This window comes from Danio rerio, chromosome 4 (genome assembly GCF_052040795.2).
Source record: "Danio rerio strain M-AB ecotype USA chromosome 4, GRCz13ab, whole genome shotgun sequence".
NCBI lineage: Eukaryota > Metazoa > Chordata > Actinopteri > Cypriniformes > Danionidae > Danio > Danio rerio.
In genome coordinates this window covers 10,117,597-10,145,475 of record NC_141024.2, presented here as the reverse complement: position 1 = coordinate 10,145,475, position 27,879 = coordinate 10,117,597, and the positions used below count along the sequence as shown (strand labels likewise).

General features: G+C 35.4%; 4 protein-coding genes and 1 long non-coding RNA gene across 25 annotated transcripts in view; 2 read left to right on the top strand and 3 right to left on the bottom strand.

Annotated features, from left to right (window-relative positions):
* LOC148679938 (uncharacterized) overlaps positions 1 to 21,170 on the top strand; it is a 60,523-nt gene extending 39,353 nt beyond the window's left edge. For 7 of the 9 annotated variants that reach the window (XM_088649962.1, XM_088649964.1, XM_088649967.1 and 4 more), the window contains 2 exons: positions 8,045 to 8,185; positions 21,033 to 21,170. In XM_088649962.1, the coding sequence (XP_088506088.1) occupies positions 8,045 to 8,185; positions 21,033 to 21,129 (238 nt within the window). In that variant the 3' untranslated portion in view covers positions 21,130 to 21,170. Of the gene's footprint in view, positions 1 to 5,456; positions 5,548 to 5,853; positions 6,196 to 8,044; positions 8,186 to 21,032 lie in introns of those variants that run through there. The other 2 variants (XM_088649966.1, XM_088649965.1) reach the window with 2 other exon arrangements.
* tmem243b (transmembrane protein 243, mitochondrial b) lies at positions 1,361 to 19,441 on the bottom strand. 4 transcript variants are annotated; one of them, XM_088649742.1, is made up of 6 exons: positions 17,972 to 18,088; positions 15,534 to 15,692; positions 14,448 to 14,664; positions 2,481 to 2,531; positions 2,156 to 2,260; positions 1,361 to 2,073 (listed from the first exon to the last, which is right to left on the bottom strand). In XM_088649742.1, the coding sequence occupies exons 3-6, from the start codon at positions 14,523 to 14,525 to the stop codon at positions 1,930 to 1,932; spliced, it is 378 nt and encodes a 125-aa protein (XP_088505868.1). In that variant the 5' UTR covers positions 14,526 to 14,664; positions 15,534 to 15,692; positions 17,972 to 18,088; the 3' UTR covers positions 1,361 to 1,929.
* On the bottom strand, positions 5,425 to 7,154 carry LOC148679939 (uncharacterized). Its single transcript, XR_015942419.1, has 3 exons — positions 6,925 to 7,154; positions 5,774 to 5,920; positions 5,425 to 5,555 (listed from the first exon to the last, which is right to left on the bottom strand). It is a non-coding gene; the product is annotated as an uncharacterized LOC148679939 (long non-coding RNA).
* meig1 (meiosis/spermiogenesis associated 1) lies at positions 19,194 to 23,564 on the bottom strand. 3 transcript variants are annotated; one of them, XM_087246669.2, is made up of 3 exons: positions 23,434 to 23,564; positions 20,159 to 20,313; positions 19,194 to 19,441 (listed from the first exon to the last, which is right to left on the bottom strand). In XM_087246669.2, exons 2-3 carry the CDS (start codon positions 20,306 to 20,308, stop codon positions 19,313 to 19,315), a joined length of 279 nt encoding a protein of 92 aa, XP_087102795.1. In that variant the 5' UTR covers positions 20,309 to 20,313; positions 23,434 to 23,564; the 3' UTR covers positions 19,194 to 19,312.
* dclre1c (DNA cross-link repair 1C, PSO2 homolog (S. cerevisiae)) lies at positions 21,023 to 27,359 on the top strand. Of its 8 annotated transcripts, none has more exons than XM_087247239.2 (15): positions 21,029 to 21,259; positions 21,383 to 21,434; positions 22,517 to 22,601; positions 22,684 to 22,743; positions 22,827 to 22,882; positions 23,156 to 23,257; positions 23,335 to 23,407; positions 23,488 to 23,628; positions 23,701 to 23,802; positions 23,878 to 24,014; positions 25,305 to 25,359; positions 25,447 to 25,535; positions 25,608 to 25,705; positions 26,244 to 27,053; positions 27,200 to 27,356. In XM_087247239.2, the coding sequence occupies exons 1-14, from the start codon at positions 21,151 to 21,153 to the stop codon at positions 27,005 to 27,007; spliced, it is 1,923 nt and encodes a 640-aa protein (XP_087103365.2). In that variant the 5' UTR covers positions 21,029 to 21,150; the 3' UTR covers positions 27,008 to 27,053; positions 27,200 to 27,356.
* The last annotated feature ends 520 nt before the right edge of the window (positions 27,360 to 27,879 follow it).

Here is a 27,879-nt window from a genome sequence, read left to right as displayed (position 1 = left end):
CTGACTTTTCACTATAAAACATGCAAAGAACAAGAACTTAGCCACTGCGCCACAGAGTTAGTGTTGATCATTGGGTTTGTTTTCAAAGTGATTATTGTTTTTACTGAAGCTTAAGCATTAATTAAAATACATTTGACTGTAGCAAGAGCGGGATTCGAACCCACAACTCTGCGTTATAATCCATGCTACAGGCGAACAGTTATCCTCTGCACCACAGAAACAGCAGCCATTTCAGTGTCTTTGTTTTCACAGTGATTCTTGATTATACCTCAGCTCTAGCATCAATTTACAAACATCTCACATTAGCTGGATTCGAACCCACGTCTCTGCATTATAGAAGATGCCAAGAGCGAATGATTATCCTCTACACCACAGAATTAGTAGCGTCTGTATATGTTCGATTTAAGTATAAGTAATTTAAATTCATCAGTACAGCTGCAGCGTTGATTACAATATATTTAGGGTTAATGGGAGTGGAATTTGATTTCACGATTTAGTGGTACAAGTGCTTAAGCGCTAGTTTTGCAATCGGGGAGACCGGGGTTCAATCCCCACCTCTGCGAATGTTGTGGTTAAGAAAAATAAACATATAACAGCTATAATCAATCTGTTACAAACTTTGTGATGCAGAGGATATCAATTCAGGCTTCATATTTGTAATCAGAGAATGAGTTCAGTATATTTATTGTGCAAGTTGAACACTAGTTTTTTTAGGAGTTTAATTTGGTCAGCGATTATGCACTGCACCGCAGACTTTGTGATGGTTCATAGGGATTTGATTTATGGTGTTTTAATGTTTCATTTTCTTTTAATGACATTTCCATGTCAGCAGTACTGGGACTTGAACTCTGGTTTCAGGTACTGGAAGGCACTGACTTATTGCCTGAGCCACTGAAGGACATAAGTATGAGCGTGTTTTTTTGCATATTGCAATTATCAATGTTCAGCAGCTGAACTAATTATGCTGCAGCTGCATTTTAAGTCAGCAATTAAGGGATCTGAACTCCCGATGTGTGTTTTACCCTCTTCGGCCACATGAGTTAATCCATGTTTTTGCACATGGCTAAACTAATCACTAATTTGCACCTGAGCTTGAGATGTTGAAGCGGGCTTTATCTGTAGCACTTATTAAACAAGCTTAACTCAGCTTCAATGATTAATTAAAACAGTGCATCTGGTTGAACTTGCCATGGAATTTGCCAACATTCACCAACTTAAGCTCTTCAAATAAAAAACATGGAAAAGTAACATTTGAACAAAGCATGACTTACACTTAAGTGTGTTTGATGACTGAAAATGACCATCAGGGATTAACTTTTTGTGTAAAACCTTGGTACAAAAAACAATCAACTTACAAATGCACAGTGTATATGTATTTATTCATTACATAAAACCAAATTACACCAGGTTATAACCAAAAATATAAGGTTTTCACCCAATCAAAGAACACTGTTCATTAATTTAGAAAAAAATGAACAAAAAAACAAACAATTTCTCAACAACCGCTGCATGTTTTTAACCAAGTGCTCTTATTCGAGATTGCTTTTCTAATAATTTAAATACAAAATAAGCAATTTCTTCATTAGGAATGTGTACCGTAGATGTATCATGTACAAATATAAAAGCATTGTGGATGGCTTATCTCAAAAACTCTGCTCTTGTCTTTACATTGGCAAATAAGTTAAGCTGTGTACAGCGTAGAGGGTGCAAACATGTGCACGGACATCCCAGAGTGCTACTGATCGCTAACATATTTGCATCTATAATATGTTTATGTGCATTAATATGGCTCCCAAAGGCAGACTGGCCTGCCCACACAAACGGGGCTTGTAGGAAAATGAATTCTCCTGATTCAAGAATTCAGGTGGGGTTTATGTGGGTTTCCAAAGCTCCCACATAACGATGAACATTCTGCGCTTCCTGTGGTTTTTATAAGGCATTGCTCTGTTTATCACGTCCCACATCGTGAAAGTACAAGTTGGCACAGATACACAGCAGAACGATGGAGCAGAGCATGTAGTAGATCAAGTTGCGGAACTTAGGCTCCAGATCGCCCTGCCTATACCAGTATATCTGAAAGAATGAGAGAGATTGCATTTACTTGCATTGATTTTTATTTTGGTACCATTGAAATAATTAATGCTTTTTTACTTACCAGAACCAACACTGAGCCGCAGACTAGCATGATGCAGATGGCAAAGAATATATTGAGTGGTTTGGGAGGCAGTGAAGGAAAGACGAATGAGCTAATGATGGTCACCTGAAAGAGAGGCTGAGTTTGAGTCAAATATGATAAACAGGTTGACTGATGATATGCTTATATGATGATGTACTAAAGTCACAGTTTTCACCAAAAAAAAAAAACTACATTACATGGATTACACTGTTTCAAAAGCAAATGAAGAACCAAGAACCATTTTTAATTGAAAGTGGTGTTGCATAAATGGCCCCTGAAAATTTCATTAGAGGTAAACACTTACCAGAACAAGCAAAGATGCAAGTCCACCGACTACTAGATTGATGATTCTATCCTGGAGGTGATCAACAGCATTAAATTAGTGTACAGTGTAGATAACAGGAAGTAAGCAATATAACATCACTTTACAGGTGCTTTTCCTATGGTAAATATACTATTTGTTATATCTACACAACACAGCACCAATGTAATGCTTCAAGAGTATAAAAATGAGTTTGAAAAAAGGAAAATTTAAGTAATTTGCAGATAAAGTTCAGTTATTTATTCTATTTCTCATCAATATTTAAACATGTGACCCTGAACCACAGAATCCGTCATAAGAATGCATTTTTATGGCTATGCAACTTTAATAAGCTTTTCTTACTCTCTCATGCTGCAAAACAGCTTTACTATCTACTGTATTTGGAACCATAACGACATTATTTATTTTAGATTGTGGAAGAAAATTCACCTACGGAAGTGATTATGGCGCCGCCCGGTGGTGAACGTAGTTGTATTCAAGACAAAATTCTCCTTCGCAAGTAATTATGGTGCCGCCCGCTGGTGAATGTAGATGTACTCATGACAGGTATTATTTGGTAGTTTGGTAATTTAACTAATTTGGCAACTGGTAAACGATTTGAAAAGGTTTACTATTCCACGTTGTTATTTTGTTGTTTTAATAATAGAGTAAGTAGTGCATTCACACCGAAAAATCGAATAAAGAATAAGTGCACTTTAAATATCAGAATGATGCACTTATTCAATAGATAATATAAGACGTGTTGGACACTTCATACTCTCACTAATCGCAGTTGGATTGTTTATTTTGGATTGTGAAAGCAAAACTCTACAACGCAGGTGATTATGGCACCGCCTGGTGGTGAATGAACGTAACAGGAATTTGGTGGTTTGGTAATTTAACTAATTTGGCAACTGTTAAAACATTGAATGGGAAATGGATTGAAAGGGTTTTTTGCATACATAAAGTGCATCCCAAATCAAATAGTTTTGCACTGTTCTATGCCATTTTGTCGTTCAAATAGTTAAAGTAGTACATTCACACTGAAAATTAAAAATATAATATGTGCACTAAATATCAGAATGATGCACTTATTCAACAGATTTAAAAAATATGTGTAGGATGTTGGACACTTCAAGCACTCAATAATCGCAGTTAGATTAATTATTCTGGATTGTTGATGCAAAATTCTACTACACAAGTGATTATGGTGCCGCCCGGTGGTGAATTTAGATGTGCTCTGACAGGTATTATTTGGTAATTTGGTCATTTATTTACCTAATTTGGCAACTGGTAATCATTGATTGGGAAACAATTCAAACGTTTTTTTTTTTTCATATCTATTAGTTGCGTAAGTAAAATCAATTACTTTTGCACTATTCTACACCATTTTGTTGTTTTAAAAGTGTAAGTAGTGCATTCACACAGAAAAATCTAAAATTAGAATAAGCGCACTTTAAATATCAGAATGATGCACTTATTCAACAGATTAAAAAATACTCGTGGGATGTTGGACACTTTGGTAATTTAACTATTAATAATAATCCACAGTTGGATTATTTATTTTGGATTGTGGAAGCAAAATTCTACTACACAAGTAATTATCGCACTGCGTGGTGGTAAATGTAGATGTACCTGTGACAGGGATTATTAGGTAGTTTAGTAATTTATTTAACTAATTTAGCAACTGGGAAACATTGACTAGGAGGTCGTTTGAATTTCTATTTAGTAAAATAAATTTGTGACATTAATATTCATAATAATGTGACATTAAGTGTGTCATTTGGAATGCAACTATAATATAAACCATTTTGATGGATGCAAACAATATGTTATGACAGCTGTTTAACCCTTAAAATATGATGGAATTGCATATTGTTGCAGTAATGAAATAGTTTGAAAACAAGCAGGAAATGTTTATGGGCCAATGACATCACTAAATTGAAATGGTCTATATAGAAATCATATTAAATACAAGCATGCGTTTATGGAATACATTTTAGTTAGGCTAATTTAATTGGAATAAATTAGTGTTGCTTCAAAAAGCGTTCAAACAAAATCTTTGTTAATGTGGACTTTATAAAAGCAAATAAATAAATCATTCGGTTACCCTGGCCGAGATCTCCCCAAAAACACCACAGTATTTATTCACTATAAACGTCTGATTTTTCATGTTAGTTTTCTTTTGCTTAGTAAATTTGAGTTATTTTATCAATATAGCAGGCTTTGTTTCCTACATTGTATCAGACTTCCTGAAAGTCACCAATAACAGTTGGTCAGGATAACTAATTTATTCTCATTTGTTGTGATAATTGAAAGTCAGGTTTACTCCACCAGAGTAGGGGTCCTTCTGTGTAGATCAGTGGTAGGGTTGCACCAGCTGTCGGTATGCTATTGCTTAAACTGGAACATAAAGTGCACACTAGAGGCTTAGTAACCACTAGCTAGTTCGTAACTAAATTTGTTCTTACTTCGGTTGCACCACATGCTCTTAAAGGCAGAACATAGTTAGTAGGCTGTAAGCTCTCGGTAAAGTAATGCGCAGTCGCATTGAATGACGTAATATCCAATAAAAAGCCTTTAAATCGTTAAACTGCTAAACTCAAAAATATTTAGTGGTGTGTAACTTACTGTCCATTTATGTCACAACCAGGCTGTTTTAACTCTCATGCACTGCTGGTACAATCAACCCCAAATCTAGAGTTAAACACTTTAATAAACAAAGGTAAAACACTGGTGTTTCATCGTCAGTATTATTTGCAAAAATTTAAATGCTCTAAGGCACAACATCTTTATTTAAAATTGAGAAGAAAGGTCAATATCAGCAGTTATTCACAGATTAAGCTGTAACTGAACATTACAAATGCAAAGAAACCAATAATTGCAGCTGGTGTTTCAATGCTGTGCTGTAGCTGTGCTTTAACTGTTATATACTGCATGAAATGAAGTCAGTTTATGCGTCTCTTCTACAAAATAAAGGATGTGTTTGGGTCATACGGTCAACAAAAGCAGAGCTGTGGGACGTGTGGATAGACAGTCCCTGTAATGAAGGACATCCACTCATGGACAGGTAAGATACTGTTATGAAGCAAACACATAGACCACTATCAATTTCATGTCAAAGGTCAAAATAAAGTGGCGCAACTGAACATGTTCAGACATTCATTGATGATTTAACACATCGATCTGATCTTGTGCATCTGTTATTTGAAGATGTAAATGTGTTTAGTCATTAGCTCACTCAGACTTTAATGATCATTCACTGAAATTTGCCCAAATAACTAATCAAGATTTACCGTAAATGCATGATGAATGATCAGTCCTCATGAAGTTTGGCTGTGGTTTAACCTGTGCTGGAAATGAATGGTCATCACAGGTCTGTAGAAGCCAGAAACTCATCCATCCTGAACCATCCAGAGACTCAGAGCTTTACATCTTCATTACTAAAGCAGAGGAAGAGGCGTTCAGTAAAAACTCTTGAGTCGAGATCTTCATGAAGAACAAAAGTGAAATGATATTTAACTTAATTCTTCATACTTTAACTTAACACTGATTTATAAAGCACACGCTGCAGCCTGTACAACTGAACTGAATGAACATGTATGAAGTGACAATGACATTTAACAGTTTTTGGAGATATAAACATTTGTTTGAATGGATAGTGTGAATTAAATGTGTGATGAACAAGTTTTAATAATAAAATATATATTTTGAACAATCTGAGTTTAATGTTTCTTTCACATTGGGAAGTGCTCAACATGAAACCAACTAAAAAATAATGAGATTGCCAGAGAATTAGTAAGAGTTTAAATGGTTATAATGCAAATTGCTCTGGTTTTAATTGAAACTGCAATGTGCTGGTGAGTTTTACTTGTATTGTGTTGCCTTCTATCTTATATAGAGACCTGAGCATATATGAACATATGAGAGAGGATCTGGAGCAGTTCAACCACTCTACCACCAGATGCCCTGAGTTAGACTTCTTAGCTGAAGACACATTGGCAATCTCCTTTTAGTGAAAGCAGTGCTGAAATGTCAATATATGAACACCTGAGAATATAGAGAATATATTTAAACATATACGCACATATTTTAATTACTTTATATTTTTTTAATTATATATTTTTATTTATATATAAGTTATATTTGTAAACAAACATGTTTCATATGTGATATTTTATTTATGTGAAATTTAAACATGATCTTGAATGTCATATGTGTCATTTTCATGCATTGCCATGTCAGATTTCTATAAGGGATTGGTGTGGTGGTAACTGGATGGTAAAAGCACAAAATCCTGCTGCTCTGGAATTGTTTGCAGACTCCAGCAGTATTGATATAAACGCTGTTTGATTCTGCAAACAAGACACAGCAAAACACTTTAACTGTGAACAACAGCGGCGCACGTGCATGTAAATAAATCAAGTCAAACGCGCATCTACTTTACCCAGAGTCTCGGAGGATTGTCCATTCATCGCTGCCAGTGTTTACATGAGCTTTCCAGTTCACCTGTTTTACTCCATCAGGTTAAAGCTGATCTCGATCTTCTGCTGGCCGAGACAATCACAAAGTCAAATGTGTTGTAAAATATCCTGGAATATCATAGAAATCCCCTTAATCTGTATTCAGTGTTCACTCGACTGACTGTGCGTCCACCCTGTGCGTGTTTATTTCATTAACGCGGATACACCTATTGACCACAGGAGGGAGCTGAGGATCACCTATTCACAAGTTTATTAGACACTTTTTCTTGAGGGTGAACATGTTTTAAACTGCATCCTCAAAGCCTTCTGAGTCAGTAATTGGAATTTGACATTAAACTATTAAAATAATAATTTTAAGCGTGTTTAACCTACAACACGACTCGTGTGTTATAAACTGTAGCGCAGTTCTCCATCCGCTCCACTAGGCGGCGCGCATTGCTTTACGTTCAGTCTGACTCGCAGCTTCAGGTGTTTGACAGCATGAGGCTTGATGATACAAATGATAAACACAAACCCTGACAGCTCCGTGATTTCATTATAATATCTCTAAACAGCACATAAACAACCCGAACCGTAAAGTGCAGGAACACAGTGACAATACAGTGACCTGTAAGTAACGTTCATATTGTTTGTTTGTTTGTTTGTTTGGATGAATGTTTCTTCTGAACTCTCTTGGCTGGGCAGGTCAGTTTATTTAAATAAACACATGTAAGTCACAATATTGTCATTTTAATGAGGTTATTTTTACAATGTTTCTTTTATTTGACAACATGAGCATGTATTAATGCAGTCTGGTCCTTCATGGAGGTTTATCACAGACTTTTCTGACATGATGCTCTATTGCTGCTCTAGATGATATTCTCTTGCTGTTATTAGTATTTGTGTGTGTGTTGTCTGTGTATATTGGTGTTGTGTAGATCTAAAGTGTTATAATATTTTGATATTACATTTAAAATTGTCTTAAATAGTTTTATTATTATTATATATTGAATTAATTTAGTTATTTCCTTTTCATACAATATGATTTGCACTGCAAAAACAGAACAATCAATAGCATTTGTCTTGTTCTTGTGTATGTTGTAGGCTTGCTATAGCTGAAGCACAGAGACAGTTTGAAGGCCATAGCCTTGACTTCAGGTTATCGCTAGACAGAATGAAGTGGAGGACCCTTCATACACCAGACAGCAGGAGGGATTCATTAACTCACCTCGACTTGAACAGCATGTGAGTCACACAGTCTTCATTCTTTTAGAAATGAGTTCCTGCTGTTTGTTTTATTATTTGAAGACTTTTAATTATTAATATATTGTGATATGATTTTATTAAAATATGTGACAGACTTTTATAGTTATTTATAGTCAGTATATTTTAATAGGTTATAATTATTTCAATTTACTTGAATGATTTTTATGTTTTAATTGTTTTCATATTCTTAATTCTGCTTTAATATACAATTTTGACAAATTAAAAAAGTAATTTAATATTAGAAAAAAGTTTTGAAACTTAAAATTAGAAATTCCGGTTGAAAGACGTAAGATTTATATATTATTTGTATATTAATAATTGTTAATATATGCAGATACTAATTGTTATTTTATTGAAATGGTTTATTGTGTTAATTTTTTTTTTAAATGGCGGCACACGTGGGTAACCTCAAAATAACAAAAAGAACAGTACATTGTATGTCCAGTGATGGCCTAGTGGTCAGAGCAAAGGGTTAGAGATCCAAGGCCATCACATGAGATGTGGGTTCGAATCACCACGCTGATACTGAAATTTTCTATAAAGCTCATTTTAGGTCATTTTTGGGTTCAAAAAAAAAATTTTCCTCCTCTGCTTTTCCTCCTCCCACCAGATCTCCTTCTCCCACCACCACTCCTCCTCGTCGTCGTCGTCGTCGTCGTCGTCTCTCTACTCCACCCTTCTCTTGGCCACACCTCTCTCTTCCTTATCACGCTCATCTCTCAGTCCGATTTTCACCACCGCAGTTATGTTTCTAGTCCGTGTTTCAGTTTCTCTTGTCCGCGCAACCATTCTGTGTTACCACCCCAGTTTGTTTCCAGTATCCGCCTCTTGTGTCTTACCGCCCCAGATTGTTTCCGGTAACCGCCTCTTATGTTGTACCGCCCCAGGTATTTTGCTGTATTCACAGCTGTGTTTGGTAGGATTCGAACCCATGTCTCGTTTGTAACCTTGTCCGCAACCAACGGTGTTTGCCACTAGTGCCATCGTGACTTTCACACTGAGAACTGAACTTCGCGCAATTTTGTCTTTTTTCTGACAACAGTTAAACATAAACATAAGTGGGATTCGAACCCCGGTCTCCAAGATGAAAGCTGAGGTCTTTATCCACTGACCCATTGGGCCTGTGTAGATAATGTGTGTCCCAAACAGAGTTTTATTGATAAGTTTATTGTGTATGCAGAAAAATTGTTGCAAAGGTGGGATTTGAACCTAACCTTTCTTGTTTGATATGCAATCATGCAACCACTAAACCACAGAGGTTGCTGGATTGATGTGTGGAATTTTTTGTTTTTAGCTAAAGGTCAGACTGCAGTTATGACATAATGTTTGCAAGAGTGGGATTTGAACCCACACCTTTGCGTTATGAAATAGGCAAAGAACAAATGTTTATCCATTGCGCCACAGAGGCAGTAACCATCACGGTGTGTTTGCTCTCAGACTGATGCTTGTTGTTACTACGGCTAAAGCATTGGTTTCAACATTCTTCCCTTTAGCAATAGTGGGTTTCGAACTCCTGACTTTTCACTATAAAACATGCAAAGAACAAGAACTTAGCCACTGCACCACAGAGCTAGTGTTGATCATCGGGTTTGTTTTCAAAGTGATTATTGTTTTTACTGAAGCTTAAGCATTAATTAAAATACATTTGACTGTAGCAAGAGCGGGATTCGAACTCATAACTCTGCATTATAATCCATGCTACAGGCGAATAGTTATCCTCTGCACCACAGAGACAGCAGCCATTTCAGTGTCTTTGTTTTCACAGTGATTCTTGATTATACCTCAGCTCTAGCATTAATTTACAAACATCTCACATTAGCTGGATTCGAACCCACGTCTCTGCATTATAGAAGATGCCAAGAGCGGATGATTATCCTCTACACCACAGAATTAGTAGCGTCTGTATATGTTTGATTTAAGTATAAGTAATTTAAATTCATCAGTACAGCTCCAGCGTTGATTACAATATATTTAGGGTTAATGGGAGTGGAATTTGATTTCACGATTTAGTGGTACAAGTGTTTAAGCGCTTGTTTTGCAATCGGGGAGACCGGGGTTCAATCCCCACCTCTGCGAATGTTGTGGTTAAGAAAAATAAACATATAACAGCTATAATCAATCCGTTACAAACTTTGTGATGCAGAGGATAACAATTCAGCCTTCATATTTGTAATCAGAGCATGAGTTCAGTATATTTATTGTGCAAGTTGAACACTAGTTTTTTTAGGAGTTAAATTTGGTCAGCGATTATACACTGCACCGCAGACTTTGTGATGGTTCATAGGGATTTGTTTTATGGTGTTTTAATGTTTCATTTTCTTTTAATGACATTTCCATGTCAGCAGTACTGGGACTTGAACTCTGGTTTCAGGAACTGGAAGGCACTGACTTATTGCCTGAGCCACTGAAGGACATAAGTATGAGCGTGTTTTTTTGCATATTGCAATTATCAATGTTCAGCAGCTGAACTAATTATGCTGCAGCTGCATTTTAAGTCAGCAATTAAGGGATCTGAACTCCCGATGTGTGTTTTACCCTCTTCGGCCACATGAGTTAATCCATGTTTTTGCACATGGCTAAACTAATCACTAATTTGCACCTGAGCTTGAGATGTTGAAGCGGGCTTTATCTGTAGCACTAATTAAACAAGCTTAACTCAGCTTCAATGATTAATTAAAACAGTGCATCTGGTTGAACTTGCCATGGAATTTGCCAACATTCACCAACTTAAGCTCTTCAAATAAAAAACATGGAAAAGTAACATTTGAACAAAGCATGACTTACACTTAAGTGTGTTTGATGACTGAAAATGACCATCAGGGATTAACTTTTTGTGTAAAACCTTGGTACAAAAAACAATCAACTTACAAATGCACAGTGTATATGTATTTATTCATTACATAAAACCAAATTACACCAGGTTATAACCAAAAATATAAGGTTTTCACCCAATCAAAGAACACTGTTCATTAATTTAGAAAAAAATGAACAAAAAAACAAACAATTTCTCAACAACCGCTGCATGTTTTTAACCAAGTGCTCTTATTCGAGATTGCTTTTCTAATAATTTAAATACAAAATAAGCAATTTCTTCATTAGGAATGTGTACCGTAGATGTATCATGTACAAATATAAAAGCATTGTGGATGGCTTATCTCAAAAACTCTGCTCTTGTCTTTACATTGGCATATAAGTTAAGCTGTGTACAGCGTTGAGGGTGCAAACATGTGCACGGACATCCCAGAGTGCTACTGATCGCTAACATATTTGCATCTATAATATGTTTATGTGCATTAATATGGCTCCCAAAGGCAGACTGGCCTGCCCACACAAACGGGGCTTGTAGGAAAATGAATTCTCCTGATTCAAGAATTCAGGTGGGGTTTATGTGGGTTTCCAAAGCTCCCACATAACGATGAACATTCTGCGCTTCCTGTGGTTTTTATAAGGCATTGCTCTGTTTATCACGTCCCACATCGTGAAAGTACAAGTTGGCACAGATACACAGCAGAACGATGGAGCAGAGCATGTAGTAGATCAAGTTGCGGAACTTAGGCTCCAGATCGCCCTGCCTATACCAGTATATCTGAAAGAATGAGAGAGATTGCATTTACTTGCATTGATTTTAATTTTGGTACGATTGAAATAATCAATGCTTTTTTACTTACCAGAACCAACACTGAGCCGCAGACTAGCATGATGCAGATGGCAAAGAATATATTGAGTGGTTTGGGAGGCAGTGAAGGAAAGACGAATGAGCTAATGATGGTCACCTGAAAGAGAGGCTGAGTTTGAGTCAAATATGATAAACAGGTTGACTGATGATATGCTTATATGATGATGTACTAAAATCACAGTTTTCACCAAAAAAAAACTACATTACATGGATTACACTGTTTCAAAAGCAAATGAAGAACCAAGAACCATTTTTAATTGAAAGTGGTGTTGCATAAATGGCCCCTGAAATTTTCATAAGAGGTAAACACTTACCAGAACAAGTAAAGATGCAAGTCCACCGACTACTAGATTGATGATTCTATCCTGGAGGTGATCAACAGCATTATATTAGTGTACAGTGTAGATAACAGGAAGTAAGCAATATAACATCACTTTACAGGTGCTTTTCCTTTGGTAAATATACTATTTGTTACATCTACACAACACAGCACCAATGTAATGCTTCAAGAGTATAAAAATGAGTTTGAAAAAAGAAAATTTAAATAATTTTCAGATAAAGTTCAGTTATTTATTCTATTTCTCATCAATATTTAAATATGTGACCCTGAACCACAGAATCCCTCATAAGAATGCATTTTTATGGCTATGCAACTGTAATAAGCTTTTCTTACTCTCTCATGCTGCAAAACAGCTTTACTATCTACTGTATTTGGAACCATAACGACATTATTTATTTTAGATTGTGGAAGAAAATTCACCTACGGAAGTGATTATGGCGCCGCCCGGTGGTGAACATAGTTGTATTCAAGACAAAATTCTCCTTCGCAAGTAATTATGGTGCCGCCCGCTGGTGAATATAGATGTACTCATGACAGGTATTATTTGGTAGTTTGGTAATTTAACTAATTTGGCAACTGGTAAACGATTTGAAAAGGTTTACTATTCCACGTTATTTTGTTGTTTTAATAATAGAGTAAGTAGTGCATTCACACCGAAAAATCGAGTAAAGAATAAGTGCACTTTAAATATCAGAATGATGCACTTATTCAATAGATAATATAAGACGTGTGGGACACTTCATACTCTCACTAATCGCAGTTGATTGTTTATTTTGGATTGTGAAAGCAAAACTCTACAACGCAGGTGATTATGGCACTGCCTGGTGGTGAATGAACGTAACAGGAATTTGGTAGTTTGGTAATTTAACTAATTTGGCAACTGTTAAAACATTGAATGGGAAATGGATTGAAAGGGTTTTTTGCATACATAAAGTGCATCCCAAATCAAATAGTTTTGCACTGTTCTATGCCATTTTGTCGTTCAAATAGTTTAAGTAGTACATTCACACTGAAAATTAAAAATATAATAATAAGTGCACTAAATATCAGAATGAAGCACTTATTCAAGAGATTAAAAAAATACATGTAGGATGTTGGACACTTCAAGCACTCAATAATCGCAGATAGATTAATTATTCTGGATTGTGGATGCAAAATTCTACTACACAAGTGATTTTTAGCGCCGCCCGGTGGTGAATGTAGATGTGCTTTGACAGGTATTATTTGGTAATTTGGTAATTTATTTAACTAATTTGGCAACTGTTAAACATTGACTGGGAAACAATTTAAAAGTTTTTTTAAAATTATATATATATATATATATATATATATATATATATATATATATATATATATATATATATATATATATATATATATATATATATATATTGATTGAAGGTGCATGACTAAAATCAATTACTTTTGCACTATTCTATGCCATTTTGTCATTTGAAAAGTGTAAGGCACGCATTTACAGCGAAAATTTTAAAATTAGAACTTATTCAACAGATTAAACAAACATGTGGGATGTTGGACACTTCAAGCACTCAATAATCACAGTTGGATTATTTATTTTGGATTGTGGAATCAAAATTCTACTACACAAGTAATTATCGCACTGCGTGGTGATGAATGTAGACGTACTCGTGACGGGTATTATTTGGTAGTTTAGTAATTTATTTAACTAATTTAGCAACTGTTAAACAATGACTGGGAAGTTGTTTGAATTTCTATTTAGTAAAAAAATTTTTGATTTGTGACATTAATATTCATTATAATGTGACATTAAGTGTGTCATTTGGAATGCAACTATATAATATAAACCCTTTTGATAAATGTAAACAATGTCATGACAGCTGTTTTAACCTTTAGATGATGGAATTGCATCTTGTTGCAGTAATGAAATAGTTTAAAAACAACCAGGAAATGTTTATGGGCCAATGACGTCACTAAATTGAAATAGTCTATAGAACTCATAATAAATACAAGCATGCGTTATTAAAAAAATAATAGTAATTAGCGTCTTCTGTAAATTATGATAAATATGTATGCCATTGTTGATGTGATTGCGATAACACAAGACGGGACACATTATAATATATCGAATACATTTTAGTGGAATAAATTATTAGTGTTGTTTCAAATAGCGCTAGAAAAAAGCTTCAATTGTGATTTCATGTTGACTTTTTAAAAGCAAATAAATAAATAAATCGTTGAGTTACCCTGGCCGAGGTCTCCCCGAACAGAGGCCTGTTGTCCATGCCACTGGTGCCATAGGTGCGTGTAGTGAAGTCATCCATGGCCAGAGCGACACATACACACTTCCCTGAGTCCTTCTAGCAGCTGCAGCTCTTCTGGCGTGGAGGATGGCGGTGCATGATCGCGCTTCTCTCCTCACAGCAAGCGATTTACAAGCACATCACACTCATGGTTGGCTACCTGGAGCACACATCACAGCTCATAACATGTTAAAACATTCATTTACATACCTACTGATAATTTCACGCCATATCAATGTAAAAACTCCAGCACTAAATGATCATTTCTGAACTTTGCTCCCTTTTTTCCCAGGAATCCAAAGAGTTTCATTACAATGGGGTTTTCAGAGGAACACAACAAGCTTGTCTTTCTAATAATCAGCCCTGAGGCTTGGCTTGATTCAGACTGCCTGGATCATGAAACCATAAGCACAGCCTTAAAAATGTGTGATCGGTCATGTGAGCGCTTGATCTTGGCGTCAGCGCTGAGGGAAACAGGGCCTTTGTGCAGTTTATGTGGTTTGTGGCTCGCAACAAAGCCCTGTTTGTTTTTAATTCAACTACGAAGTCACAAATAATCATAATATTTAAACAACATTTTGGCTATTTAAGTACATTAGTGATGGTGTCAGTAGAAAGACAGACTCCTCTTATCATTAGTGCTCTTCAGAAGTCATATATGATGGTGCATATGTAATAAAGCTAATATTTGCATTATTAACCTAATATGGCTTTAATACGTTTATAAAACGATAACTTATAGAGGAAAAGCTGGTTTAATATTTGCACAATCATTCAGACACAACTTGTGACATGCTCCTTAGTGTTTACCATGCTACTTTGTATATTTAGTCTGAAATCACATGTAAATATCAACATTAGCACTATTTAATTGACTGTAAATGATGTTGATTTGATAGTCATTGGTTGCTAATATGACAGAACACTTTTCTGAAATGATTTTATTAAGGAGAAAGTCTGAATGTGTGAATATAAAACCAAATTCACCTCAATTATAAAACTTACTATCATGTTGCTACAGTACATTACCTTGCAGTATGATGCAAATATTCATCATGATGAAGGTTTGAGGACTCAGAAATCCTAAATATAGTGCAGGAGCACAATATAGGATATAATATAGGAGCACAAATATCTGAGGATGGAAGACGAGAAGGATGACTCTTTTTGTTGTTGTTGTTTTTAGCTCTGTAACCAAATAAAACAAACGCACTGTTAGTGTCTGTTCATTTGCTTACACTGATTGTTATTAGGGCTGCACTATATATCCGTTTATCATTGATATTGCAATGTGTGAGTCTGCAATAGTCACATCACAAGGCTCTGCAATGTAGTGGTAATTATAGTTGACCAGACTTTATAGTTAACAACATTGAGGAGTCATTAAAACTTTTCATCTTAGGGTATATACAGAAATCAGAGAGGAAAAACCTTTTTAAAGACACCTTATATACATTTTAGGGCATCATCGCTACTTTAGGTTTCAACTGGTTTTAACTTGCAGTATATTTACTAAACACTGATCGTAAGAAACTTCTCCTAAATTAAAATGTTTTCATATACTGAATAAAAATGAATATTCTGCAGGTGACGCCTAAAATAACATCAGGAATAATGATGTTTCCTTGGTTGCTGCAGTAAACAAACCAGCTTAATGTCAAATCTAGCCGGATTTTATCGATTTCATCCAAATTAGGGCTGCACAATATATCTTTTTAGCATCGATATCACAATGTGTGCATTCACAATAATCTCATCACAGAATCTGCAGTGTTAAATTAGGATAATATTTAACCAGGAGCTGCAATTCAGAAGATGAAGTCATTGGAGATTTTTAGCGTTGCATACTGAAACAATTTTATACCTTATAAAACAGCATTTAAGACTTTTAAATACATTTTAGAGGCCTTAAATTTCCCTAAATTGACTTATTAATTTTTCATACTTTTTTTAACACCCTGCAGAGACCCTGTAAGAGTGCAGTGAAGTCGTGATTATGGTTGACCAGACATTATCTTTCAAAACATGGTGGAGTCAACTTTTAACCTTAGAGTGAAAGTTTAAGCATGTGTTTTAAGGCCTGTGACTGTGTAAGCTTTTCAAGCTAATTTAAGATATTTGGGTGCAGCAAATTAGATATTTAAAGATTGTAATTGTATGTTATGTTAGGGCTGGGCAGTTAAACGATATTTCATTGAAATCGCGATAAAACTTATGGTCTATAACAATGATAAGCTCTTGACTTTATATTGATCTAAGAGCCAATCACACAGCAGAAATGTGCAACAATGAGAATCTAAAAGTGTGTTGATATTAGAGATGTACCGAATTTTCAGCCACCATTTAATGGACCATCTATTTTTTGTGGCTACAGTCATTGTTCTGGTACTCTTTAAATCTGGAAGCATTAACAACTTAAATCGAAATGTATATCATTATCATTCAATATAGAAAATAGTTATGAAGATTGCATTTTTCCCATATCGCCCAGCCCTACATTATATAATTATTTACTCAATGAAAATAATGTTATTATTATTATATAGTGGTTATTTAGAGTTTCTAAATACTGTTTGACTCATAAATCATTATTTATTTGTATCCGTTTTATTTAACTTTGCTTGTCATTTATAAAATATTTACATTTTTATTGTATTACACTATATTTTGCAGATATGCTCGCCTACAAAATCATCCAAATCTATCTAAAATGATGAATTCTTTACAAGCTATTCAAGTAAATCTGGTAAATATCAGCAATATAAATCGCTATGAATGAAAATATTGAGTTTTTTTCAATATCATGCAGCCCTATATTGAGCTAAAGTTTATAGGTTTATATTCACACATTCAGACTTTCTCCTTAATAATTATAATATTTCAGAGAAGTATTATTTGCAATGTATATATAGGGAAATCATATTAGCAGCCAATGAACATCAATTAAAGCACATTGTTTATAGTAAATGAAATAGTGCTAATGTTGTCTTAAGTCATACTTTCATGTAATTTCAGACCAAATATTCAAAGTAAAATATAGGCAGCATGTCATAAGTTGAAGAATGTGCAAATATTAAACCAACTTTACCTCAATCAGCTCTACTTGTTATAGTCACGTTTCTTTTGTTTTTAATATACATATAGTTGCTGATATACCAATAAAACGAGGATGTTCAGTCCAATAATATGACTTTATTATCGTTACTTTGCCTATTCCAGTGTAAGTGAATGAACAGATTTCTGCTAATAATAACATTTGCTCTGATACACAACAAATGATCATCAAAGTTATATTTACTTGACAGATCATTCAAACGCTCACAGCTGAATAAATGCAAACACTCAGATTGTTGATATAGATTAATATTAAGCCATCACAGAGCTAGCAAGCTAATGGGAGTAAAAAGAAGCTGCACAAACGACTACGAAGGAATGGGAGTATAATAAAGTAAACTATAATAACTTACCTTGATGAAGCAAGCGGGGGGATTTATTGATATTCCGATCAGCGTATTATCCGCATGACTTCAAAAGAGCAGCAGTAATGACGGCTCGGTGCATGAAACCGGAAGTGACGTTATCTTAAAGGGACAGCTGGTGTGTATTGTTTATAATAATCGAGGTCGTTTGTTAATGAATACACAGATATCAAATTATGTCTCATTTATTTTATAAGCAACAGTAAATGCACGGAAAAAATGGTAAATCTTTGTTTAGATCATGTGGATTCGTTGTGTTCGTGATTATTTAATAAGTATGAACATGGATTTGCCTTAAAACTTAAGAACTAACGGGTTAAGAACAACTTTCCGACGGTTTTATGAAGGTACAGACCATTTCAATGTGGTGATGTCAATGGCCCATAAACATTTTCTGCTTGTTGTCAAACTATTTCATAACTTTAACAAGAGGCAATTCAAACATAACTTAACATTAAACCAGCTGTCATAACATAACATAACATCAATATGTGGACCTTTTTGGGTCCTCAGAAGCTATGCAAAATAAAAATGTAAAGCAGGAAATACGTTAGGACCATTGTTATTGTTTACATCCCTCAAAATGGTCTATATGACTTTGACTCAAGTAAATATAATGTACTGCATACTTTGAAGTGAACGCAATATGTTTTAAGACCTACAGAAGCCTTAACTAGCCACATGTTTTGTTTCATTTCCCCTTTACAAGAGCTTTGTAACTGTCTTCACCCAGAGAAGCTGAACTTGTGAAAAACGCACGTGTGTTGATTTATTATGAGTTTTGTTTATTTCCTTTAGTATATTAGCTCAAACAGTGTGTCTTTTCCATTGAAGTAAAGTAGCTTTAATATTCACACATTCAGACTTTCTCCTTGATCAAAACATTTCATTTCATATTAGCAGTCAATGATTATCAAAGTACAACACTGTTCACGGTCAAATAAATAGTGCTAATGCTATTTTGAAGTGGTACTTGTATGCGATTAGAGGCAGAATATTCAAAGTAGCATGGTAAACAATATAGAAAGCGTGTCACAAGTTGTCTCTGAATGAATGTGCGAATATATAACCAACTTTTCCAGTGGGGTATAAATTAGATGTGTATATATACACACAAACCTATAATAACATATATTGATTTTGCTTCTAGTTAAAGACATAAAACGCTGGCATCTTGTTCATGTTTTAAAAATAAAGCACATGAAACATGTTTATTTAAATCATTTTATAATTAAAAAGATACCATTGCATTAAGTATACAGCAAAACGTCATGTGTTTTGCAAAGACAGCATGGCTAAAAACTGACAAGTGCAGGAGTGGAGGTTGGATCAGTATGCATACACCTTTACTTTATGCACTTCTCGGTCTTCACACTCTCGCTTTCTGTTGTAGTAGTAGAAAGTGTTGTCTCGACGCTGAAGCTTCTTCACAAAGCCGGTGTCTGGCCAGCGGTCAATCTAAACCAAAGCACAGCAGTTTTCAAAACATTAAGCATCTGAGTCAAACATGAGTTTGCCGTTTTATATAGACCATTTTGAGGGATGTAAACATAAACAATGGTCACAACGTATTTCCTGTATAACATTTTTAATTTCTATAGCTTCCGAGAATCCAAAAAGAGCCACATATTTGATGTTATGTTATGACAGCTGTTTAACATTAGGTTATGATTGAATTGCCTCGTTACAGTTATGAAATAGTTTGATAACAAGCAGGAAATGTTTATGAGCCAATGACATGGCCACATTGAAATGGTCTAAAGCTAGAAAGCACTTTCTAGAATGAATGAATGAATAAATGTTTACATGTTAAATGCTTTAAATCTCACTTTAAGCTGAATACTACCATCATGCCAAACAACTAGATGAATATTATGTACAGTTATCATGGCAAAGACAAAAGAAATTAATCAGAAATGGGTTATTGAAAATATTATGTTCAAAAATGTGTTGGGGAAAAAATCTACCAAACAGAACTTATTTATTAGGAAATATTTGTAAACGTAATATTTTAAAAGTATGAAATATTCACATGAGACTAATAACTCTGTCTTTGACTTTGTGAAACTATATATTGCTACAGTTTCTGTCTTTGTATGAATGCATGCATGTATATTAACTAATTATTAGGCATTCTATAATATAATAATGTATGATATTGTAAGCAGGGTGTACCTCAGCCTGTTTGATCTGTCTGTACTCGAGCTCATCTCTGTATCCTGCTTGCTGAAATCTGTACAGGTTCTCCACCTCACCCGTCCATTGCTTTGCTCTACTCATAGACTTTGGTTTGGCATTATTATCCAATAAAACTGCGCACGCCATGCTTCCTGTGTATCATAACAAACAACATCACACACACACTATTATTCAGCTTTGGAAACAGTGAACAGTTCAGATGCCAACAAACTAAAATGGTCATCTAAAATGAACAATTATGTTTAGTTATTTTAGTTTTAATTCAATAAAAATAACATTTTTACTATACAAGTGAAATGACTAAACACACAAGAGCTTCAGATAAATGACGATTTTAGAGGAAAATAGACGGCACTTCAAATAACGTTACGCCTTAACCACCGATTCAGTGTTAGTAAGTTACAAAACCTCATAAAACAGCATTTAAGCAACGTTATATAGTTTATACTTTATCGATAATAATGTTTAATGCGTACTTACGTCGACGTGTGTGCTTAAAAAGCTGACTTGTCAATAATATCCTCGTGTTAGGCGTCACTGTAACTTAGCAACAGAATTAAAACGGCCAGTCAAAAACAAACCCGGAGTTACACAGCTCTGCTGGACAGTCTGCATGATGATTTCTATAAGCTGGGCTAGAAGAGATGAACTGAATGTGCTCACTTATTTCAAAAAACGATGCATTTATTTTTGCGTCCGTTTACAGTTTTAGGGTATGTCGATTTACTTTAGTTTGTCGCGTTATTTTATAGTTTCGTACTGAGTCTATAGTCCTATAACGTTAGATGGCGCTGTCGCATCTCCACTATCAGGTTACAGATGTTTATTTCCGTCTCACGTGATTTTGCAGTGCGATGCCAGCAGGAGGACAGGACAGATGCCGGGCTCTTGCTCTCCAGCCCGGGGAGAGCACACCCAGTGATGACCTAAAGGTTTACCTGTTTTGACTGTTTACTCAGCCTTTCACCATGAGCTCCTTCGCTGGCCGTATGAAGGAGTATCCCAGCATCTCCTTGGACCGCTTTGACAGGGAGAATCTGCACGCCAGAGCTTATTTCCTCTCTCACTGCCATAAAGGTGCATTTATAAGTGATATTGGATATTACATTACTCGAGGACTCCCCAGACTGAGTGAGAGGATAATAGGGTTTGCGTACACTTCTTTTATGATATGTACCTGTTTGTTTACTTGTTTAACAGATCATATGAAAGGGTTAAAAGGACCTTTACTGAAGAGAAAACTCAAGTTCAGGTCAGTGATGCTTCTACATATTGTAAGAGTTTATAAATATAAGTAAAATTTTTGTACGTTTATAAACTTTAATAGTTTATTATAGAACTGTAGAATATATCGTTTCAGCATCGGTATCGCAATGTACACACCCAGAATAGTCACATCGTAACATGTGCAATGTCCACTCATGATTAGTTGATCACTGATCAAGTACAATAGTTTATCCATAATGTAGTGAAAGTTTTAATGGTTCAATTGTGATTATTATTAAGCATTTCAAGAAAGCATAAAAGCACTAAATTTGTAACGTTTGAAGCTTTAGATTACAAAGATTATTGTTTAATATGTTGAAGACTATACAGTGATATTTTGCATGTAGTATTCAAGCTCTGTGCCTGAACACTATATGATGACACTGTTTATTTTATTTTTACTCATGTATTTATCTGTGCTTGTAATTTGGTTAAGTATTATGCAAAATAATCCTAATAGTAGTAATCAACCTAAAATTATGAACCCTTCAAAAAAAAAAAAAAAATCCTAATATTGTGCAGCCCTAGTTTATTACATGTTTAATAGTTTATTACATGTTTGTAAGCTAATAATGATAAAGTAAATACTCACAGTAGAGTTCACACTTTGTTTTTAAACTGGTAATGTAAATAAACGTTCAGAGTACAAATACTAATATATTTATTATATAGCATTAACATGTAGAATTGTAAATGTGATATGTACTTTATATATTACATTTCTATCATTTTAATATGATATATTGCTGTTATTTGAATTTTAGACAAGCAAGCAATTTAATAGCACTGTTAAATGTCATCTTTATCTACTCCAAGAAAGTTAGAGTATATACCAGGGGTGCCCAAACTCTGTCCTGGAGGGCCGGTGTCCTGCAGAGTTTAGCTTCAACCATAATTAAACACATCTGGACCACCTAATCAAACTATCTAGGTATACTACAAACTTCAAGACTCTGCAGGACATCGGCCCTCCAAGACGGAGTTTGGTCACCCCTGGTATGTACAGAATGTGTCTTAAATATATTCAATAGGAAAATTAAAAACATTGACAAACATTTTCTTTCCTAGTTTAACCGTCAAGCTGTACTGCTCATACGTCACAAAGGAGCTTCTGCTTAGTAACCCCAGATATGCATTCTGGGAAGATCATATCGTAAGTATTATTCTCAGTCATGCAACTTTTCCCATGAGTTATTTTGTTAACCTGATATAACAACCTTTATCTTAATTACCAGGTCCCTTTGGAACTTGACAGTCCAACTAGCATATCTCTAATAGATGAAAGCACAGGAGAGGTGTGTGTGTGTGTGTTCAGCATCTATTTCACTCTTTTGACCGTTTCTGAGTTGATCTGAAGGGGTGTGTGTTTTCTCTTCAGACAGAGGATGTGGTGGTTACTCTGCTTTCAGCGGGACACTGTCCAGGATCAGTCATGTAAGAAACCTCAGCCAAAATAAGAGCTTAAAGGGATAGTTCACACAAAAGTGACAATTTAATCAGCACAATGTGTTTATTCTGTGTTAAACAAGAGGTTATGATGAAATATTTTTAAATCAGCAATCACTGACTTCAGTAAAAGTAAAAAAGACGCCTATGATTACTAGATTTCAACATTCTTCAAAATATCTTCTTTTGCGTTTACATATTTAAAAATATATTTATGAGTGAACTATCCCTTTCATCACTGTTGTGATTTATAACGGACAGGTTTCTTTTCGAGGGTGCAAAGGGAACAGTGCTTTACACAGGAGACTTCAGACTGGCTGTCGGAGATGCAGCGAGAATGGAGTACTTGCACTCTGGAGACAGGTTTTCAGATAAAGATTTTTTTTTAAATGCCACATTAAGTATATAATAATCATATAACACAAGTGTCCATTCTGCAGGGTAAAGGACATTCAGAGTGTGTACATCGACACCACATTCTTTGATCCCAAGTACTATCAGATCCCTAGCAGGGTAAACACACACACACATAGTCTCACCTGCAATCTAATCAGACTGGATGTTTCCATAAAGGTGTTGTTGTGCTGTTTCAGGAGGCTTGTTTGGCTGGGATACAGCAGCTGGTCCAGGACTGGATCTGTCAGAGTCCGTATCATGTTGTTTGGTTAAACTGTAAGGCAGCGTATGGTTATGAGTACCTCTTTACCAACTTAGGACAGGAGTTCAGCTCACAGGTGAGAGATTGTGTTTCAACTTTAGTTCTTTCTGCATTTGTGTTAAAAATGAACACCGTTTCTCTGCTGCAGATACATGTGAACAGCTTGGACATGTTTAAAAAAATGCCTGAAATTCTGTGTCACGTGACCACCAACCGTGCAACGCAGATCCACGCTTGTCGCCACCCGAAGGTTTGCTGGGTTTTTGTGTGTAGTTGTGAATGAGTCAGTGTGGATGTAGATCACAGATGTGTTGGTTTTGCACAGGATGAGGAGTTCTTCAGAGCGAACAGGTTACCCTGCGGCTCTACGGCTCCAGATGGCATTCCTCTGAACATCATCAGCATCAAACCCTCCACGATATGGTTTGGAGAACGGACCAGAAAGACTTCAGTTGTGGTGAAGTGAGTCACGATGGAGCAATAATATTCTGGCTGCAGATAATCGTTTTTATGATTAAAAAATAAATAAAACTAATATCAAGGTGTTGTAATAAATTAATAAACCATAAATTACACATAAATTGTTATTAAGATTGAAGCCACTTAAAATTTCAAGCACATGCAAAGATCAATAATCTGAATTTAAATAAAAAAGCTGCATAAATTGCACAGTTTAAAAAAGCTTTTATGTGTAAGTATATTATAAATATTACATTGTATAATTTATTTTATGCTAGTATTTGTAATTATATCATATTTGTTTTACTTGATATACAATTTCTATATGAAGTAAATGTATATTTTTCACACATGTATATTAGGGCTGCACAACACATAGTTTCAGCATCGATATCGCAATGCACGAATCTGCAATAGTTACATCGCAGGATCTGCAATGTTGCGTTGAGATTGTAATTAACCAGAAAACAACTTTCTTTAGGCCTGCATGTGACTGTACAAGATTTCAAGCAATTTAAACCATTTGGGCAGTAGAAATGATTTCACAAAGAATAATTGAGTAATTATTTCTACAGTGAACACTATAGTAGTCAACATTTTAAGTGGATCACAAAAGTTTTTAAAATTTGTCCTGAGACAAGAATGGATGTTGTTGAATACTTTTATGAAAGGTTTGATTGTTATTTAACATTTAATCTTTTAATTTCTGTGCCTCAATACTGTTAGACTCTCCAGAACACCATAAAGCACAGTTTATTTCATTTGTATCCTTGTTTTTATTAATTTATGCTTGTAATATGTTTATTATATTTGATGCAGGTTCAAAATCATGACAGTCAATATAGAATGATGAATTCTTTCCAAATAGGGTTTTTCGTCAGATTGTGAAATTCTATTTATATATATATTTTTATATATTCTCAGACTAATTATAAACAAACAAAATATTGCAATGTCAAATTTTTCCAATTTCGTGCAGCACTAAAGTATATAGCTGATATATTACTCAATATAAAAACATAATTATTTTATTACCATTTATATATATATATTTACATTATATTATATATTATAGTATACAGCTTTACATTATATATTCTACTTGTATTCTATTTTTACATAGAAAAATAAGATGCATTTGCTGTTGAAACATTTAAAATGTCAACTAATTATTAAAAGTAAAATAATTGTTTATAATGTATTTATTTGTAATTCCAACGCGTGTCTAAATGATTGCATCATTTAATTGTATTAAATTCTCATATAAAATATTCTTTGTGTCTTTTTTTTCAGGATGGGTAGCAGTTCCTACAGAGCATGCTTTTCTTTTCATTCCTCATACTTAGAGGTAAAAAATACTTGATTTAAATTGTATTCTTATTACCTGATACAAACATGAGTATATAGTAAGCCCTTGCTTATTTCCTGTGATTAGGTTAAGGACTTCCTGTCTTACATCTGTCCTGTTAACATCTACCCAAACGTCATTCCTTTGGGCAAGACTGTGGAGGACCTCACAGAGCTGTAAGAACTGAACTTTCTTTTGTACAGTATTTTATCATCTAGTGTCAATAAACACTCAGTTTTTAAATTCAGGTTGAAGCCACTGTGTAGAAAACATTGTGGACGAGAGGAGATTGTCTATAAACCACTCGGGGCTCTCAAGAGAACGAGAAAGAGAAGCACATCAGAAGGTAAGAGTAGTTTTGTCCTCCAAGTCTCGAGTTATTCCAGTCTAACCCTTCTGCACAAATCAAGGCCACAAAGATATTGAATCAATTGCCACAATGTCAGGCTTGAAATGATCCAATAAAACTGACACAATCATTACTGTTCAGATCACAAGTGCATAGGAAGCCCCTTAACCTGAAAGAGTTCTTCTGATTGGTTCACTGATTTGGAGCTGACATGGATGAGCGACGCTGTATGTAACAGTTGAAACTGTCAACTTGACAGGGCGTAGTAAATAGATGGCGTTCATGTGTGACGCGCTGCCAAAGACCAAGCTTAATGGTCACATATGGTCATCAATGCATGTTTACATTGGAAAAACAGAAAACTAGTACACAGGAATGGAAAAATGCATTCTGTGTGAACGGCTCCTTAAACTGTTTCAGACACAGAGAAAAACAGAGGCTGCAGTGTATGGTTTGAGGAGAATGTGTGCGTTTTTTACTTAGAATGCTTGTAAATCTTTAAAATGGTTAATATTTGCCCTCTAATTCCATTAAGGCTCAGATAGTGATGGCGACCTGTTTGAGGAGGTTTCAACAGCTCCAAGGCGGCGCAAGATTACAGTGTCTGACCTGACCACAGTTGCCATAAGAGTACGGCCTCACAGTGCTAATGCAGACTCACACGATAATGACCAAACATATTCCCTCATAAAGCTTTGTCCGTCTGCACACACATCCAACTATATGGACTGCACTGAATCAAACGATGATGATGATGATGATGAAGATGATGCAGCCGAACAAACTCCTGCTGCAGCTCCTCCTCCATCTTCCACAGAAATGGCATGTTCAAAACACACTCATTCAGACTCCTCACTAACCAGTTCTACTCAGCCCTGTTGGGAAAAGTTCTTCAAGGCAGAAGTGGTGCTGACGGACGAGAGTGAGTTGGAGAACAGTCAGAACACACAAACGCTCTCCACTGAAAACACAGCGTCTCAATCACCAGAGCTCTTTCAGGATGAAGATGAAGACAGCTCCGTTCACATGAGCTCCTCTCAGTCTACTCATATATCAGACGCAGGGACTGAAAGCCTGAGTCAAGTAGACACGATCATGGTTCAAGAGGACCACAGTAAGGCCTGTAACCTCCAACACAAGACTGAAGAAGCAGCGGAGCTCAAATCAGACTCGCAAGTTTCATCTGACTTTGAGCTTCCACCGACTCCAGGATCTAAAATCCCACAGCCTGAAGACCTGAAGGAGCTGTACAGGAAGTTGGCAGCAGGAGAGGACGTTGTTGCAAGACAGATTTTTTGAGTGCTAATTTTTTTGGGGGGTTTGTTTCCCAACCCTGTTCCTGAAGGCACACCAACAGTACACATTTTCAACCTCTCCCTAATCAAACACACCTGAATCAACTCATCAGAACATTAGAAGAGACTCAAAGCCTGAAGTTAATGGATCAGATAAGGGAGACATCTAAAATATGTACTGTGGGTGTTCCTCCAGGAATAGGGTTGGGAAACACTATGTTAGACAACACTTTACCTCATGCAGTTTTGTACCTTTTGCAGTTTTGTAAAAGCTCAGTGCTTTAAGCCAATTAATTAAAAGTCTGAAGGAAATGTTTTCAGTCTTACGATTAAATAAGATCATTTCAAATGAACAACATTTGGTTTTGTGATTGTTTTGGAACATGCGTCTCACACTGGATTCCTGGAGGGCCGCATGAATTGCACAGTTTTGCTCCAACCACAGTCACCACAATCAAACACAGCTGATGCAACTAATCAAGGTGTTCAACACTACTAGACACTATTACACAGGTGTGAGTTGGAGGTGGATGGAGCTGAACTATGCAGAGCTTCTGGATTCCCTCCTGGAATTGAGTTTGAGACCACTGATGTAGAACTTCAGATTGAGTTGCCTATAGGAGAAATGACTAGGAATAATAAAATGGTCAAACTACTTCCTCTACAAACTAACATTTTCGTACTGTACAGACAAAGTAGAATAATATAATGAGAAATCATCAGTTTGCAACATCAACCAGCATAATGAGCTGTTTTAATGCCTAAAAATTCATTTAAATGAATGAGACCAGAAGTCTTGAGCCAAACAGATTCAAATGGCAGCGCTGGCCTGTACGTCAAGAATAAGGTCAATAAAGCTGAAATGAAATATAGTAG

Excerpts from the sequence above, each read along its gene's own strand:
- dclre1c (XM_087247234.2), top strand. The coding sequence starts at position 21,151 with ATGAGCTCCTTCGCTGGCCGTATGAAGGAGTATCCCAGCATCTCCTTG. Across the intron at positions 22,602-22,683 it reads CATTCTGGGAAGATCATATC|GTCCCTTTGGAACTTGACAG; the intron begins GTAAGTATTATT and ends CTTAATTACCAG. Across the intron at positions 22,883-23,155 it reads CACTGTCCAGGATCAGTCAT|GTTTCTTTTCGAGGGTGCAA; the intron begins GTAAGAAACCTC and ends TATAACGGACAG.
- meig1 (XM_087246669.2), bottom strand. The coding sequence starts at position 20,308 with ATGGCGTGCGCAGTTTTATTGGATAATAATGCCAAACCAAAGTCTATG. Across the intron at positions 19,442-20,158 it reads GACAGATCAAACAGGCTGAG|ATTGACCGCTGGCCAGACAC; the intron begins GTACACCCTGCT and ends GCTTTGGTTTAG.
- tmem243b (XM_087246383.2), bottom strand. The coding sequence starts at position 14,525 with ATGGATGACTTCACTACACGCACCTATGGCACCAGTGGCATGGACAAC. Across the intron at positions 12,248-14,447 it reads TCGGGGAGACCTCGGCCAGG|GATAGAATCATCAATCTAGT; the intron begins GTAACTCAACGA and ends GATCACCTCCAG. Across the intron at positions 11,793-11,874 it reads GCGGCTCAGTGTTGGTTCTG|ATATACTGGTATAGGCAGGG; the intron begins GTAAGTAAAAAA and ends TCATTCTTTCAG.